General features: G+C 38.8%; 1 protein-coding gene across 3 annotated transcripts in view; it reads right to left on the minus strand.

Annotated features, from left to right (window-relative positions):
- Nucleotides 1–18885, minus strand: part of LOC128738231 (protein furry) — a 159020-nt gene that overhangs the window by 109235 nt on the left and 30900 nt on the right. For 2 of the 3 annotated variants that reach the window (XM_053833217.1, XM_053833219.1), the window contains 4 exons: nucleotides 17040–17183; nucleotides 10081–10248; nucleotides 8802–9312; nucleotides 3627–3737 (listed from right to left, as the gene is read on the minus strand). In XM_053833217.1, coding sequence (XP_053689192.1) covers nucleotides 3627–3737; nucleotides 8802–9312; nucleotides 10081–10248; nucleotides 17040–17183 — 934 coding nt within the window. The remainder of the gene's footprint in view (nucleotides 1–3626; nucleotides 3738–8801; nucleotides 9313–10080; nucleotides 10249–17039; nucleotides 17184–18885) is intronic. The other variant, XM_053833220.1, reaches the window with a different exon arrangement.

The raw sequence follows: 18885 nt of genomic DNA on the forward strand, positions 1-18885 counted from the left end.
AAACACAAATTTCTTCATAACTCGGAAACTAATTAAGCAAATGAAACCAAATTTGGCAAGTGAAGGTTTTTGGAGGTTAAAATTTTTTCTATGGTAGATTGAGAACCCTCCTTCCTCTAAGAGGGGGGGCTCCCATACAAATAAAACCAAATTTCCTCATAACTTGACTATTAATCAAGCAAATGGAACCAAATTTGGCATGTGGGGGTTTCTAGAGACAGGATTTATGTCTATGGTTGTTTGAGACCACTCCCCTTCTAGAAGGGGGGCTCCCACACAAATGAAACACAAATATCTTTATAACTCGGGAACTAAATAAGCAAATGGAACCAAATTTGGCATGTGAAGGTTTTTGGAGGCAGAAATTTTTTCTATGGTAGATTGAGAACCCTTCTTCCTCTAAGAGGGGGGGGGCTCCCATTCAAATAAAACCAAAATTTCCTCATAACTTGACTATTAATCAAGCAAATGGAACCAAATTTGGCATGTGGGGGTTTCTAAAGACAGGATTTTTTCTATGGTTGTTTGAGACCCCTCTTCCTCTAGAAGGGGGGGCTCCCATACAAATGAAACACAAATTCCTTCATAACTCGGGAACTAATCAAGCAAATGGAACCAAATTTGGCAAGTGAAGGTTTTTGGAGGTAGAATTTTTTTTCTATGGTAGATTGAGAATCCTTCTTCTTCTAAGAGGGGGGTTGCCATACAAATAAAACAAAAAATTTCATCATAACTTGGGGGTTACTGGAGGCAAAATTTTTTTCTATGGCGTATTGTGATTCCTCTCCCCTCTGTAACGGGGGATGGCTCTCATACAAATTAAACAGAATTTTTTGCAATATTCAAAAAGTAATCGAATTCGCGAGTGTTGCCGTCCATACTAAAATATAAGATAAATTTGGAACAAAATTGTTAAGAATAAATCGGTGAAGCCATGATAATGGGTCAAATTAAATAGAAGTAAGATAATATAATACTTATTTTAAAAACAAAATTGAAAAGAAAATACATTGTTAAAATGAAAATATGAAGAAAATAATGTTGAGGTTACACTAAGTTTATTGTTTCTGACCAGTTTTCAACTGATTTCAATCGAACTGCACTGATATTTTATTACGATTTTGCCAACATTACCATTTTAAGGGTTGGTAATAAAACCCAAATAGTTACGTTGGACTTGCTGCTCGAGTCACAAATGCTTATGCGTTGGATTAGAAATTTGCGGCATGATTAAGGTTGTCAAAAAGAAAGCTATTGGTTGCAAGATTACAATTAATCAAATCTTCAGAATTATGCATGTACCATCTTTTTAGAATGGCGTCGCAACGCGCGCCGGGTCCTCTAGTATATTTTTAAAACCAGTACCCCTGATTTGGGCCCCAAAACTGCTTTCGAAATTGGGCTTTTCGACGAAAAGTTACTGACTGCTAATTTCCCGTTAAGACGGGGGGCTCTCGCACAAATGAAACAGATGTTTCTGCATAACTCGAGAACTAATCAGGCAAATGGAACCAAATTTAGCATGTGGGGGTTTTTGGAGGCAGGAATTTTTCCTATGGTGCATCAGAACCCTTCCCCCTCTAAGAAGTTTAAAAATTAGGGTTAATTAACCATTAGTGAACCAGTTAGTACTTGAGTAGTTTTCTTCTACGAATTATTTTCAACTGGTAACGCTAAACTTTGCGCTGTCAAGAGTCTTCATTACGGTAATATAGAATTAAGCACGAAGGAAGAGTAATTAGGAGCCGGAGAATAAACTCAAGCTAAAATTACTTTAACGCCGAATGGACTGATTCTACTAAGATTCGCACACACGACCATTAGTTTTTCATAGTAGTATGTACGTTTTTCATAGTACAGCGGCATATTCCAATATTGCTACCTTGCGGAACGCCTGTAATATTGGAGAATTGTGAAGAAATTCCTGATTCAGGTTTCACAGGCGGTTTACCGTTCCGCGCCGGTACGAACTCGGGAAAGTTTACGCAAAAATGTCCTGTCAAAGTTCGTTTTAAGTCCGTCTATAAAAAGAACATATTGTAGAGGTTTTCATGCAAAATATTCAATACCATTTCAACTAAATAAATAGCGCCAGATATATCCAGAAATGAACACTTACAAGAAAACAATTCGCAAGAATAGTTTTCAATGAACAGGATACAAAACCCAAGTCATGTGTCAATTTCGTGTTGTTTTCGCCCTCACATGGATTATTATTGTTAAATATTTTCCGTGAACTTTTCAACGTAGGCTCAACCTCGCTTATGAAACCAAACAACCGGCACGACGCGACGCCGCGCCGTGTATCACTCAAAACATACTGACTTTGCGCTTCAGCAAGCAAAGACACGAGAGACACACCCTGCATTAGGACTCTTTCGGTAACATACGACACGATCTGCTAAGCTCGCTCCGAAACGTTGTTTCCTTCCAGGTAAGGTAAAGAAAAGCGATAGCGGAACCGACAAGTCGTTAAAAAAGCGTATCAGAACATTTTCCAGTTGAAATTGTCTCATAAACGACAGGACTGCCAGAATAATTCCCGCTGAGCCCAACAGCTAACGCTAAACTCATAATTTTAAAAGTTAATATTTACAACTGAAACTAAATTATGTTACTGAAGACAAAGTAATACTGTAATAATTGACCAACATTTATCAATGGTGGCTAATTTTACAGCGCTTACCATGCCATTACAAATCTAAAGCACAAATGTAAATGAATACCATTGGTCTATACCCGTTTTCTTTTCTTCAGAGACGATAATTACAATATGGCACAAAGCACAGTACCATGAAACGACCGGAACTAGTTACCTATAGTCGAGTAAAGACAAAGAGAACACCGATTGATATAATTTCTACATCAAATGATTCTATGTTGCGGATAATTTTCAAAGCCAAGACAAGCAAAAGAGTATGGTTTACTTCAGCTTACAATATACCTTTGAGGAGACTTTTCTGTACAGCAAACAACGTCAGTGTACAGCTTAATAACGATGTTCCGTCGAACAATATCTATATTCATATCTGATAATAGAGCTTTTACATGTACTCAAGACTAGACATATTCAATGACAATGTGCGAATTATAGTTCACTCCAGACTGTGTAATCTGAAGTTAGCAGACATAATATTGTTCGAATCAAAGCTACTATCATTAAATTAACTTTTTTTAATCAATTTGAGTGTCCAACAATAAAACAAAAGATGTACATGTTTTCACACATTTCCAGAGAAAAAGTAATTCAACTTCAAGGCGAATACCACTTTGAGGAATCTATTGTAGTTTCCAAGCTACTGGTGTCAAAGACACCATCAAACATGGCAGGGCACGAATAATTCTTTCGCGCTAAGAAACATTAAACTCGTTCCCATTCCGGCAACCAAATTAGGAAATAAAGAAAACGAATCATTCTAAAAATGATCCAAGCAAACTATTTCTTCTCATTTATCGCTTATCGGATTATCGATGAGATATTTAAAAATTAAAACTAAATCGCAAATTGAAGCAGGTTAAAACGTAAAATGATATCATTCTAAAATAGTAAAATCAGCAACTCTTCATTCCAAGTCCTGAACGAACGTTAACGGAAATTGAGATACAAAAAAAAACGATTTTCTCACCTTTGCGTCCTTTGATGCCATCAGCATATCGAGCCAGTTGTATAAAACACCGTCCTCAACCAAGTACTTGGGCTCGAAGCAGGGACCGCAGCACAGAAGAGCCGATGTAGCCTGCGAAAACATAAAATAAAACGAGTTAAACATGATAGGATGGATGCGCTATAAACTGACAGAGAAGGGTACGATTGATTTGATTTGGGAATCCTGCGCTACGCTCGACAGATGTCCGCTGTTATAGACGGCAGTAAGATTCTGATTTACGACCGTGACTTTGTATTGACTCATGAATGTTAAAATATTTAATATAAGCAGAAACAATATAATTTTCACATCCGGTCTAACGCATGTAGGTAGTAGGTACGTCTGACCCGGAGGTTGTTAAAGTTAATTGACAAACTTCACGTGCAAATTTATTTAATAGATCCAAGAAAAAATGAAAAATAGAAAAATAGAAAATAGACAAATTCATATAGATGACCAATACTGTTGAACATTCTAACCCAAAATACTTCCGGTTAAAAATTGCCGTAGTTTAGTTCATCTGTTCGTGAAGCTGGTTCACAAGCACCGAATAAGGTCTCAGCACATGTTGTGATGCACGGACGTTCGTTACATACAGCAGTTTCGGGGAGTCTATTTCACCGTCACTGATCACCACCACGTCACCGATCTCGATCGGCTAAACTGGATAATACCGGTTGGCGGCTTTGGGTCGGCAGGTATTTTCCAGAAAATGTTGGCGTAGACTTGTGAAGTCTTCCAAGTATTGGTTAGCGTAACGGGGCTCTCGGTGTACGGAGCAAGAGGCTTTGAACCATTTGATGAACCCAATAAAATATGATTGGGAGTCGGCGCTTCACTCTTTCAATCCGGGATAGACACATATGTGAGGGGACGCGAGTTGATGATATTCTCCACCTCCAGAAGTTTGTTCCTCGGCACTTCGTTCGTCGGCAAGCTAGAAAGTTAGATGCTGTATAGCGTCTTCTTCACGGATTGCACCAACCTCTCCCAACTTCCTCCCGTGTGAGGCTCACTAGGCGGTAAAAGGTACATTTTGTGGTCGATGACAAAAACTGCTCCAACAGCTTTTCTTGATCCATTTCGCAGAGACCTTCGCGCAGCTTCCGTTCTGCTCTAACGAAATTCGTTCCTCGATCGCAGTAGTTCTGTATCGGTGTTCCACGTCATGCCCCAACGTCGCGCAAGGCCATAATACAAGATCTGATAGTGAGCGAGTGAACAATTTCTATATAGACATCGCGTACTACCTGGCGTGTTACGAGGACGCCCCACTATTCTTCCACGCATGCGCAGCACTCCGACCTCGTCGATAAAAGGCAACAGCGGCACGTCAGCAACGTCTTCGCGCTTGCCGATAAATACAGCTCTCCGCGGCTACAGGGTCCATCTGACTGAGGACTCCAGTGGACGAATAAGTGCACTGCACTTTTGCGCGAACACTCATGGAAAATCGCAGCTCCGTATGAGATCCGAACGAGCTTTCTCCACTTGGAGTATCTGGAAATATCTATGACTGTATTACGACTTACGTGGACGTCTATCGCCAGATTTATCTCGCTATCGATTGATACTTGATTCGCCGGCTGGGCTGGCCATGCACTCTGCTGTTGCTATATGAAGTCAAGTCACCTGAACCACCGACTCGATAAGGAGAGATCTGGAATCTTCTGCCATTTCGTGGCTTTATCCGCCACTTTCAGTTTTATTGGGACCCAGAACCACTACGATACGTCGGTGTTTTCCAGTATTTCGCCAACCCTTGCCGCTACAAACTTACTATATCGTCTATGATGCGAACGCAAGCAATTCCATCTGCAATCATTATCTATTGCATAAGCTGCTTGATTGCCAAATATAATAAAAAGAACAGGGCTAAGAATGCTATCCTGCGGTACACCTTATTTATTCGTAAATCCTAACAATGGAAAAATGGAAAAACGTAGAAAAGGATATCTGTCTGTCTGCCCGTATGTTCCTTATAGAATCGAAAACTACTGAACCGATCGGCGTGAAAATTTGCATGTAGAAGTCTTTGGGGCCGGACTGGAACCAAATTTGGCATGGGGGGTTTTTGGATGCAAGAATTTTTTCTATGGTGCATTAGGACTCCTCCCTCCTTTAGGACGGGGGGGGGGGCTCCCATACAAATGAAATACAAATTCCCTCATAACTCGAGAAAAAATCAAACAACTGGAAAAAAATTTGGCATGAGGGGGTATTTGAATGCAAAATTTTTTTTATGATGAATTATGGGAGGGGCTCCCTTATAAATGAAATACAAATTTCCTCATATCTCAAGAACTAATCAAGCAAATGGAACCAAATTTGACATGTGGGGGTTTTTGGAGACAGGAGTTTTTTCTATGGTGAATTATAACCCCTCTCCTATTTAGAAGGGGGGGTCTCTAGTACAAATGAAATCAAAATTTCCTCATAAATCGAGAACTAATTCAGCAAATGGAACCAAATTTGGCATGTGAGGGTTTTAGGAGACAGGATTTTTTTCTTTGGCAAATTATGACCCCTCCTCTCTTTAAGAGGGGGGCACTAATCAAGCAAATGAAACCAAATTTGGCATGGGCGGGTTTTTTTGGAGGCAAATTTTTTTGTTATGGTGTACTGAAACCCCTCCCCCCTTCTAAGAAGCCCCCCTCTTACAAATGAAACATAAATTTCTGCTGCATAAGCATAACTCGAAAACTAATTAAACAAATGGAACCAAAGTTGGCATGTGAGGGTTTATGTACAGCACAGTTTAATATGTGGCAATATGAGATTTGTCGGAACAGCTAGTACACTATAAGTCCTATCCTACCGCTTTACGTCCAGTTTCCAAAATGTAGTTTGACACGAAATACAAAAGGTTCGTTGTCACGGAACGGTCAGAGACAAATCTGTGCTGATCGGAAGCTATGAAACTTTTGGTATAGCTAAAAAACGGTGCTAACAATCGTTTCAAACAATTTGGAAGCGGCAGACAAATTAGTTATGCTACGGTAGTTTTTCACATTTTAACATTCACCACTCATGAAGAATCCAACATATATGACTTTTTCCAACTTTCGGAAATTTACCTTGCTTAAACGATTTGTATTGATGTTTATTTTCAGAAAACCGATGCCAGAGAAGACAATAAACAAGTTGCCGGTCCGCATCTAAATTAGTCGGCGGTACGACACAAACTAAACCTATCTGGTAAGCGAGAGCCCTACCGATCTACCGGTTTGATTGAATTTTAACTGAACTCGATAGACTCAGCATCGTTGATCAGACACGAAATACACCGCTTAACGTAATATAAAGACGGGCTACAACATCACCCCCATCTTTGAGAAAGCTAATTTTTAAACAAATAATTTTCTACAAACAATATTATCAATTTGACCAAACAAGCTTACAAATAATTTTGAAACATCTTTACTTCTAACTTTATTTTGATGACCCATAATGACCTGGCATTAGTTGCTCGTCTATAATTGGGCATAGCCTATTGTTTTCGTTCCTAATCATCATTCAATCTTCCACGAATTGAAGCAAGTAGAAACGATGCCAAAAAGGATGACAAACGTGTTGTCGTTTTACACACAATTTTATTTAATCGATGCGGTCCGCATCTAGACTATTCGGTGCTGCGACACAGATTAAAATCATCTGATAAGCGAGAGCGGTTTTGAATAAAGTTTTATGTAAAATTATTTTAGAGTATTTCAATATTTTTTAAAGAATAAGATTGAGTATTCTTTGCAGTTTTTTTATGATTTCTAAACTTTCCAAAGACAAACGACAAATACATTACTTTGATGCCTTGACGACTGCTGATCGGGAACAACGAAGCAGACAGGATAGAACACATTCGTATGGGAAGGAGTAGGACTGGACTGAAACGGCTTCCTTTTTGACACTGTTTTGACTATACATGAGCTTGAATCAGAAAAAAGCAGGCTTGACACGCTCTTTTCGTTTTGATGTTGCTATTTTGATTATTGCACCTCAGCCAAACAGAATTTGAAAAAGTAACTTTTGTAGAATTAGTTATTATTTACAATTTTGCCAAAGCAAGCATTGCTATGTATTGCATGCTAACGGTGGCGTAAATACTAAAGATAAAACTTTACTTTCTTCTGCAATATTGTAAATAATTACTAGCTCTACTAATGCCCCATACACCACTTTTTCTAATACTGCTTGGCTGAAGAGTAGTATTCAAAAGAGCAAAACCGAAACGAATAGTGCATGGATGGACAAAATTCCACAAAGAACGGAAAAAGTGATTCCGAATCAAGTTTAAAATCACAGAAAACGCTTCTGAGCGCCACCCAATCTTCTGGTCCATCTTGTAATTAAGTAGAACAAATTCTAGACTGCTTTTCTTCTTGTCTAAAGTAAAAATGTGTAAACTTTCCAGGTACGAGTTTTCCAGTAATGAAATGTTTCTGTGCTATCAGTTTTGCTCAATGTCAGTATGCTGTTCAACGGTTTTATTTAACGAGAGCTTTATAACTTTACGAAAAAAATCTAAATTTTTGTAATAAAGTGCTATATTATAGGTAGTGATCCTGTACTATGAATTTTGCTCCTTGGAGTGAGCCAAAAAATTGGAAATCTGCATATTAAAGTTCTTGGGTATATGTAGTGTTCCTGTGCTATTAATTTTGCTCATCGACATGGTTAATTGAGAGAAAAGAAAAAATAGTCATTTTTGCCTTTCAGAACTAAAAAAGTTAAAATTTTGGATATGGTTAGTGTTACTAGGTAATTAGTCTTCTCAGTGGCCTGCTAAACGAAGATTCATTTTCTACTTTCCCACACCAAAAATCTGTCCCCAGCGTAACTCAAGCAGTCATGTGGCAAGATCATTCGTCCCACTTGTCACAAAGAAATTTGAGATGAAATAAGAGACGATATACCATACTTTCTTGATAGACGCTGATGCTAGTCGAAAGTTAGCAAACCGAAACATTACACACAGAAAGCTTAGTACGTTACCATTTCACAGAAAGTAGTCAATAAAGTCATTTCCGACTCAAATCACTTTAAAGAGTGAAATTGTTACCCTGTATATTGAACCGGAGCTTCCCACTCTCTCACTGTAAACACGAAAAACGCCAGAACCAGTAAAATGAAATGCTGTACGTATTTATCCCAACTCACCTGTAATGCGCTAAACTGAAGCTTTTCCTCGTCGGCCGATATGCTGCTAATGGTGCTGCTGCTGACAGTATGGTGACTGGCAGTCATGCTTATACCGCCGAAGGGGACCGCGTAGGAGCCGCTCCAAGAAGCGAATAAATTAACTAAATTCCGCTTCAACTCTTTCGTCAGCAGTGACGAGCAGGATTCTAGCGAAAAGTTTTTAATCATTTTTCGTATGAAATCACAGAAATGAGTTTTCACTTCACGCATGCTACTGTTGTCTTTATCCGTGTCCGCTTCCAGATAAAGCCGCGCCCCGTCGATGTACTCGACGAACGTCGGATGGAGGGTCATCGTGTCGCGTTCCAGCACGAAAGGACTGATTCCGAAGGTGCCATTTTCGACGATCTTTTCCAGCACTCGAACCAGCTGCAGCCGAAGGGCGTCCCGGCGTCTACGCCTACGCATATTTTCCTGCTTGCGGTCAATGGCCTCCCGTATGTACACAACCAGCTCCTCCATTAGGTCCCTGTCGAAACAGGAAACAGTGTTTGCTCAATGAGATGGAAAAACATTAACAAAAATATGATAACAAAGTTATTTAAAATTGCCTGAGCAGTTTTTACAATCTTTCTTAAATTCGTAGGCTAAAAAAAGATATTTAAAAAAATAATTCACCCCGTTAGTGTTTTGTTTATTGTTTAGTCTGCGTTTTTTCTTTTGTCTCAAACAGACGATATAATTTTGGCAAACGGAATTTTAAAATTAGCTAATTTAACCGTCCCTATATAGAGCCTGCGGCTCGTTTCACTTTGCTATCTTGAAAGTAGATGGGAAATCGTTTGAAGAAAACTCTCTTCCTGCAGCTGTAAACAACACAGTACAGACTTAATCAGCAAAGAGCGAAAATACTTGAGGGTTTCGTGATTAATCTGTTTACGAAGAAAAAACACCTCCAGGAACGAAGTAACATCTTTTTGATAGCAAGCTTTTTTCGCTCTATGTATAGGTTGAACGGGATGATTTAAACAAACGCAAGCGGAAAATGTACATTTACATACAAAAACATCAAAAATAATTCAATATGTTCTTACTAGATAGATGCGGTGCTAATAAAAACAAAACACCAATCTATCTTTCCATATTCACATATCTGATGGTTCCAGTTGCTTTTCTAGCCATAAAGTAGAAAACACAGCACAACACGATGTAAAACCGTTAAAGAAACACTCATTCTCTGCTACAGGCCAAACGAAAAGAAAAACAACCCTGATCTGTAACGAAAACACAAACATACTTCAGAGCATCGTGGTTGATCATCCCGAGGGCATTGACGGCCGAATCCCGAATGTCGGACACTTCACAGCGCAGCAAAGGGATTACGAGCTTGTAGAGTGCCACCGGCGAAGCGGTGGCGCCGCTGGATTTATCACTTCGATCCGCCGAAAGTGAGTCTGGCGAGGAGCTGGAAGCAATCAAAAACAAGTTTGTTATAGCTGGTGCGTACAGGATATTCGATTTTGTTTTTTTTTCTACGTTGTGACTAAACGAACAAGATAACGAAATTAGTATAAAAACTACATATTCAACCTAAGAGATTTGGAAGAGAAGCTGGAGAAAAAGTAGAATAAATTAAAAGAGAGGTCAACAATATTCCTGTTAAATTAATAAAGACTAATGCTATCGTTATCTTATATCATAATTATTCTGCATGTATTGTGTTTTACAGTAATCATATGAATATTTGAGTTACAATCTTAATGGAGAAACGCAATACAAACCAACAATCGATGCATGGAAAGGTCATAAACACATAAAATTCGGGTACTTCAGAATCATTCGGGGTAAAATTTGATTATGGAATACGCTAACAACAGAGGGTAATTTGAATAATTGGGGTTAAAAATGATATTTATTTTTATTATTATTATTATTTGAGATGCCAGCTGAATACTATTCAATCATTTAATCATGAATTAAAAAGTAATAGCATACCATACCCACTAAACAATTTCTTCTTGTTAACTTGTCGGCAAAACGTGAAAGTTACACTTTAAATCTGGGTAGGAACACTAAACAATTTCAGTGGCTCTATCCTAACGACGTACGCTTTGCATTTACGTGTTCGAACATATCACACGCATATTTCTTCACATTGTACTTCAGAGTATCCAACCTCTGTGACACGGAATTTCCTCCAGCAACAGGTAGGTATAGTAAACTTAGTTGAATGATTTCGAGCAAACTGTACGATGCTGTTCGCTTCTAAAATACCATAATTCATTCATCCATGAACGAATTCCATTTCCGGATCAGTACGAGCTGCCTGGCGCTAATCTGGAGAAGGAATACTTCACGAATAACATCAGCTCAGTAGCTTCCAAACAACTGAGCCTTATGTTTTAAGTTTCGCGCGAAAATTCCAGAGCGCTTTATGCTGCATCGATGCACTTTGCAATTCTCTTCTACTATTCTGTATTCGATTTAACAACATGAAATCCACTCATTCAACTCATTCAAACTTATTGAATGTATTTATTCAGTTTGATCTCTTGGATCTCTGGCTTTTGCGAATTTCACTGGTCTGGTACTGGCGAAAAATTTACCCAAAATGTAACCAAAGCAACGATTGCAGTTAATCTGTTACAAATTAACATTAACTGAATACTTTGCAGTTTTTGACAGTCAAACTCTTGCATTTTTTAAATTTTACAGACGTTCTTTTTTAACATTTCATAACTGTTGATCTCACGGTGTTAGAAAACAGACATTGAAGAAACCTACAACTCGTAGGCGAAATACGTATCTGTCGCGAATGAATATTAATAGTGGATTTTAATCGGAAAAAGTTTTTTCTTTTCTTTAATTTCACGTTGCTTTACCCAGTTATCCGACTGTAGACTGTGCTGCATTCAAGGTTTCAGACAATTGTGTCGACTTCGACATCTTCGAGATTACTCTTGTTATGATTAACACACCTGCCAAAAAAATTAAATAATTGTATTCTGCTGGATCGTGACCCGATAGGACTTCTGCGGTTGCTCTTTATCTTCGCCTCTCTGCTATATTTTTATGAAATCCTTCGCGCGAGGAAAATTTCCGGAGATTGCTTCCATTGTTTTATGTTCCCAGTCTTCAAGAGTGGCGATCGTTAAAAATTGCTTTACTTACTAGCCTATCCGTTTCATTAAAATTAATTGAAATAATTGTAGAAAGCGTTTTAATCCATTTTTTCTGACAAACATTTTTTCATGGTCGGACGCGTCTTGTTGACTTCACATCTAATTGCATTATTTAAATGGAGCGTAAGAAGCAAGTACACGTAGACACGTCATCGTCTTCGAGCGCATTAATCATCGCACACTGCTTGAAAAAGCCTAGCGTACTGCAAGGCAGCAATTTTGGCCCACTTAATTTTAAATGCGCACATCAGGGATTGTTTAACCGTGTTCAGGAGTATTTTGACTTTAGTGAAGATATGAATATTTGTATTCAAACGAATGCTGGGTGATAAGATCGAATTTATTGACCCGACAAACTTCGTATTGCCACAAATTAAACTGTGTTGTACATAAATCGTGAATCTCGGATCACTTTTGTCATAATCTCGAGTTTTGCAAGTTTCTGAGGAGCTCAACCTTAGAGAACCATTTTAGCAGTTACGTAACTATGATAGCATACGTAGTTTAATATAAAAATTTAAAATTTTGCCTCACAGTAATGTAGAAAACAACCTTTTCCTTTCTGCACAGCTCGCTCACGAGGCCAACAACTCGTGACAGCCAATAGCCGAGCGAGCGGGTGCGGCATACTTAATACAGATTTTACATTACGTTTTCTTTTCTTCTGCATCTTGTGCCCTTGCTTACACACGCGGGAAAGAGTGCGAACACTCGCGAGCGATCGGTATCAGCTGCTCGAGCTGCAATGACGAGCGAGAGTGACGACTGTGGCTGATTGCTAAATACACACTCGCGAAAGCTCATTGCAGTTCAAGTACAAATAAACAAATTGAACTACAAGAGTGTGGGCTTCTCAACGCTGGTGAAAAAGACTGCAGTCGCATAAATATAGTAGAATTAAAAGGAATTTTGTTTTTTCGTTCAAAATTCATGCTATGTAAACATGATAGGAGTCGGAGGAGCCTCCCGGTTGGCTTCGAGGTACGACGCTGGTCTAATAAGCCAGTCATCGTATGTTCGAATCCCGACTGGGAGAGGCTGTTAGAGTCAATAGGATCTTAGCAACTGGCCCCGCAATTGTCCTGCACTCTAACAGCTGGCTGCGAAGTCTGTCGTATAAAAACAGAAAGTCAAATTTCGATAACGGAAGGTCAAGTTTCGATAACCAAGGCTTTGCTTTGCTTTTTTTAGGTGTCGCAGGAAATCATAAAACTCTTTAACTACATATGAAAACCTATACTTGGCTGGAAAAAAAATCAAAAAGTAAATAATATTACGAAAAATAGAAAAGAGATTACGAAAAGAGTTTATTATAATTTTAGGCGTGCTAACGGAATCATGATGTTCCGACGATTTTTTCTGTTTAATGTTTTAAGCAGATTTTCAGTCTTAGCATGGGAAATAAGCTCTCTCCATTATTAATCGAAATATTCATGAGACATAATAGTGAGATCGAAGGACAAAATAGTAAGTTTTTTCCCCTGAACTGGGAATGTTATGTTAACGATGTGAAGAAATGGTGTTTGTCACAAATACTCAAGTCGTCTAATTTCAAATACGAAACAATAAAGTTCATTGTCGAAAAACAACGGAATTGATAACCTTGAATTTTAAATCTGCTTATTTCTAAAAAAAACAGAACAAAAAACTAAAATTTGACATTCACCATAAACCAATTACAACGATTCACCATTTCAGATCCAACCAATTCGGTGTTCAAAAACAAGCAACGTTCCATTCAATGGGACATCGTCTTTTAATATACCACCAGAAAAATCTTAATCCTGTCTTAAGACAGGGGAAAACATTTGACAAAATTTTCTACTATGTTAAAAAAGTTAGAAAGTCTGTTTTGTACCGCATGAGAAAATTCGCAAAAAAGACGTTTTCTGAGAAAATCAGAATTTTCAAAAATAGGCATTATTCGACAAAATAAACGCCTGCACTCAAGGTTAGGAGCGACTTACGACAGCCTCTGATCTGAAGCGGGCGAATGAATGAAGAAACGTGATATCTCGATACTAAAGCTTAAATGGCAATCCCGTCACGAGACTCGGTAGCGTGACCCAAGTAAGACAAAGATTTGAAAGATCCGCGGTGGAAAGGTCCAGAGCAGAGACACTGCCAACGGGTTGTAAGTGTCAGGGAAGTTCGTTTGATAGTTTAGATTTAGATGTCAGATGCTTGGCCGTCGGAGAGGACACTACTGCGATACTAGGCAAAAATCATCTGTATCCCAGTGCTCTAGTGGCCCTCACGGGTAGCTGATTGCACACGAGCAACGGCGACTGTTTGTCTTACGCTCGCGTGAGTGGCGTTGTATGCTATGCTTCTCACACTCGTTCGCGTGAGAGTAGGCATCGTTGGCTTCTCGCTCGATTTGCAACAAACGAGGGAACGAGGGAAGAAATCTGATCACAAACGAGTGCGAGTTGGTCAATTGAGGAAAATAGTTCTGCTCTAAACACCTCTATGGGAAAATTGCAGAAGGAGGCGAAACAGAAGTTAATCTAGGAATACCCACGGAAGATAATAGTGTCCCAACCTATGATCTCCAAGAGATCAAACGAGAAATCACCAGGGCTTTATAAACACGGCCGAGACGCGTTGGCAAAGACTCTCCACTGGATTATTTGCAAAATTTGGGAGGAAGCGAAGCTACCACAGAATTCGATGGAAGAGTCGTTTGTCCCATCCAGGATTTGAAAAGGGATCGCAAGATGACTGTTACTGCGCGAATGCGTACGCTTTCTGCATTCAATTTGCGCTTCGAAAGCGATCATTTGTCTGTTTTTTGAATCCAGTCAATCTGCCGCTTGTGAAGACTGCCGCCTACAATCCATGTGACCTCTCAAGAGAATCCAACAGTCATTCTAGCGCTGTGCATTCATATTGAAGAGTGTACATTGCAAACTGACTGGGAGCATAAGGTTTTTTCGTTTCTCTTTTTGTTTCCTAATCAGCACCCACAATAAAAGTTTATCGCCCGGCGTCAGTCCGACATAAGCATAATGTTCATTTGTTTCGGACAGCATTCGACCGACATCTTCCATGCACATGTTGTAGTACTGTATCACACGATAGCGCGGTTACTTTTCGTTAGTGTGGTGACTGCCAGTCAATTGACTGTTTTGGAGCCATTCGCTGCTCCAAATGGTAAAGGAAACTTGATCGAAACGAAAATGTTAAAAAAGATCAGAACGGATTCGTTCTACTGTACAATCGGAGGTATGACTGCGTGACCCGCTCATTGTGGTTTGCATAGCGTCCGTATTCCACCACTAAACGGACGGTGGGAATCTGAATGCGCGGCGGTGTGGCCGTTATAGAAAAAAGTATCGGTTAAAGCCCTGGTCCCATCTGCAAAAAGGTAATACGCTCGACCGGTGCAACTATCACGGCATAACGCTAGTAAACGCCGCCTACAAAGTACTCACCCAGACCCTTTTACGTCAGTTATCACCGATAACACATGGTTTCATAGGGAACTATCAGGCGGGCTTCATGGAAACTCGTTAAGATCGTTGCACTAACCCCGTAATTATCCCTGGCCGTACTCTACCAACCGGATGCGAAGTCTAAAAAAGATTCAAGTCTTAGAAAGACGTTTAAGCCCGAAGTTTTGCTTTCATGGAAACTAGCGCCATTACGGACACAATTTTAACCATTCGACAGATTTTGCAGAAACAACTGGAATATAAGGTGCCCACGCCTTACATCTTTATTGACTTCAAAGCAGCATATGATACAGTCGATCACGACCAGGTATGGCTGATAATGCACGAACAAAGTTTTACGAACAAACTGATATGACTTATCAGAGTTACATTGGATCGAGGTATGAGTTTCGTGCACATTTCGGGCCCCTTCTAGACGCGGCGAGGTTTCAGACGAAGGAGAGCCTCCGACGCACGGTACCCCTTGACGACTATGAAAGAGGAGTTCGTGGGCAATACTAGTAAGGAGATCTAATGGCGTATTCAAGTAAAAAATTCGGCCAACTTGAGCAACTTGAGTGTAGTAGGGTAGTTGATCAAATAGTTGTGGTAGCACCTGTAGTTGCGTGAATATTCATTATCAATGCATATTTTCGTCATCGTAGCATTTTAAATAAAACAATTACGTTCATTATCTAATACTATTTCTTAGGAGTGTTGGTAGTTTAACTACACCATTTAAAATTAAAGTATTATTTGCTAAAATACCGATTTTCTAAAATCTGACACTACCTTAGGCGCAGCTGGAAGAAACTCATTTCTATAGTTGCGCAACTCCGTTAATATCGTACTAAATGGGCTAAAGGTCTCAGAATTTTATGAATTTCTGTCTCATGGCATGTATCGGGCATGACTCATGTACATGGTCATGGACATGGAGAGAATAAAAGTCGAAAAATGAATAATTTCATCATAAGATCTTTTTTCAAAACGTAAAGCCTATTGATACCCACGAGAAACTCTTTTATCACACGATGGGTATTGACGGTTTAGAATTATATGTTATTCGATATTTAGGATACTTTTAATCAAAACATGCAAACATGGTTTTTGCAATTTAGAAACATACAGTCACGGGTCTGGAGTATAGCAGTCGGAGTACCTGTAACCGAGCCATACCATTACTCCATCTTTACCACACAGAGCAAAAATGATTATTAGTGAAGTTTAATGTAATTGCTATTAGCTAGTAGAAGGTTGTCACTGTATCTAGTATCTAAAACTAACATCAAAACAATCTATGAAGCATTATCTATTGTAGGCCCTAAGATACATGACTGAGCAGATGTTATGGCATGGCATGGCATGATTCTTAGATGATTCGTGGATAAAATTGATTAGAAATCAGACGGTGTTTTTTTTTGGCAGAGGAAATGACATGAAAAATCCGCAGATGCCATCTGAAAGAAAACTCCTGTTATGCATGTACTTGTAGCTCTACTGAATGCACACGCACTAAATCATTGCAAAGATCTGCACCAAAACAATGCATATTTAACATGAGCTGTACAAACGATAAAGATAAAACTAAAACAGTGTACTTAATGGTAATAGTATCAACTACTTCCGAACATTACCCTTGTCTTTTATGTCTGGCATCTTTGCGGCCATAGGATAGAGGCAAAGTGAACCGAGTAACGATTCCTTCTGGTCCGAACACCGATGACGGAATATTGTCCAGCGAATCTGACAATGAGCGGGAATCCGACTGGTCATGCAGACTAGAAAAGTTGGTTGGTTGGTTGGTGGTGATGGTGGTTGTGGTAGAGTAATACATAGTGGTGGCAATAGTAGTAATAGTAGTAGTAGTAGTAGTAGTGGTGGTGGTGGAGTAGCAGAAATAGCAGAAGATTTGGATTCGATTGTTGTTAAGGATTCAACCCCCGAATTCATGTCGGTTAGACGCGGTCATAAAATAAAGGAAGAAAAGAGAATAAAAGTTAATTTTTCACTTAAACATTAAAACTGAATTTCGAAACGAAACAGCAGCAACCAATCGCAAACCCAAAACCGTAATGAATGATAATGAATACTTCCAATGAATAAAGTAAAGGTCGGATATTGTTATGTACAAAAATGTGTGCATGATCTGGGATGTTTGGGTTTTGAGCAGATGCTGTGGAAAATTTCCGTTACCGTTTATCTTTAAGCCGTTGGAATTCATCTTTTAAACATATTTAAATTGTTTAAATTAAAATAATATTTTGGTAACACACAAATATCAATATTCTTAAATAAGTGCAATTAATAGTAAGGTGCTCAGAGCTCGATTTAAACCTTTTTTTGTCCATAACATCGAATATCCAATGAATGTTCGAATAAAATTAAAAAAAGTGAATAAGCATTTAGTTTTCGGTACCTTTGCAACCATGGGATAGAGGCAAGTTGAACCGAATTACGATTCCTTCTGGTCTTTCGCAATGTCGCTGACGAAATAAACCTGAAGGCTAATGTCTCTGTCAACTGTCAAGGTTATTAACAATAATCATCAACAATCCTTTGTAATGTAAAACAACAGCTCTTGTAGATTGTCTTCAACAAACATCATCTCATCTTTAATTCTTTTGCATATCTCGACGTGTAGATACAAGAGCTCCATCGAACCTAACGTAATGGAGGTGCATGGTCATTTCTAATCTATTTCGAAGAAAATTCCACTCATTTGATTCCTTGTTCCGCTATACTGATATCTAGTGAAATGTTATTCTGCTGGCTTCCTGACCTCTCTGTTATATCGAGATTTTGCACTATTTGAAATATCCTTGGCTTATTCTCATATGGAAACTCATACTTCCATTACTTTCAGCAACACTGATACAACCAATCCTTGAAAATAATGCCCAAAGCATCACGTAGGAAATATATGTATTATATTTCTCTGTTATTTGGAGGATATATTTATACTACTTTAGTTGGTTTGAGACATCCTTTCGAAAACAGAGAAGCAACTCGAAAGGAAAATTAATTTATAGTTCCTGTAGCGGTTGTCCTGTTATTGTTAAAAAACTGTCCAAATTTGAGCACCCCAAGAAGCGTTATTTGTTAAACGTTCTACGAATTTTATGATATAAATGATCAATGTTGGCCCTTCTAAAAACAGTTATTCTATCTTCCTTTGTTCTCGTAAATGACATTGAAATGCTAAAACTAATCTATATTCGTGTTAGTGAATGCACAAGACAGTAAGATGTATGCAAGGATATTCTAATCCGTTACGACTTACGAGATAGTATATGAAATGAAGTGGAGTAGTAAATGTAAAGGAAACAATTTAGGCAATAACATGATGACAATTTGCACCACAGAGTACCTATAACACGGACGATGTGCTACGCGCGTAACATGCTCTAATACATACAAAAACAAACAACATGTAGGTGATAATCGTTAGAACAACAACAAAAAAGATACACAAAAGACCGG

The sequence above is a fragment of the Sabethes cyaneus genome, chromosome 2 (genome assembly GCF_943734655.1).
Source record: "Sabethes cyaneus chromosome 2, idSabCyanKW18_F2, whole genome shotgun sequence".
Taxonomy (NCBI): domain Eukaryota; kingdom Metazoa; phylum Arthropoda; class Insecta; order Diptera; family Culicidae; genus Sabethes; species Sabethes cyaneus.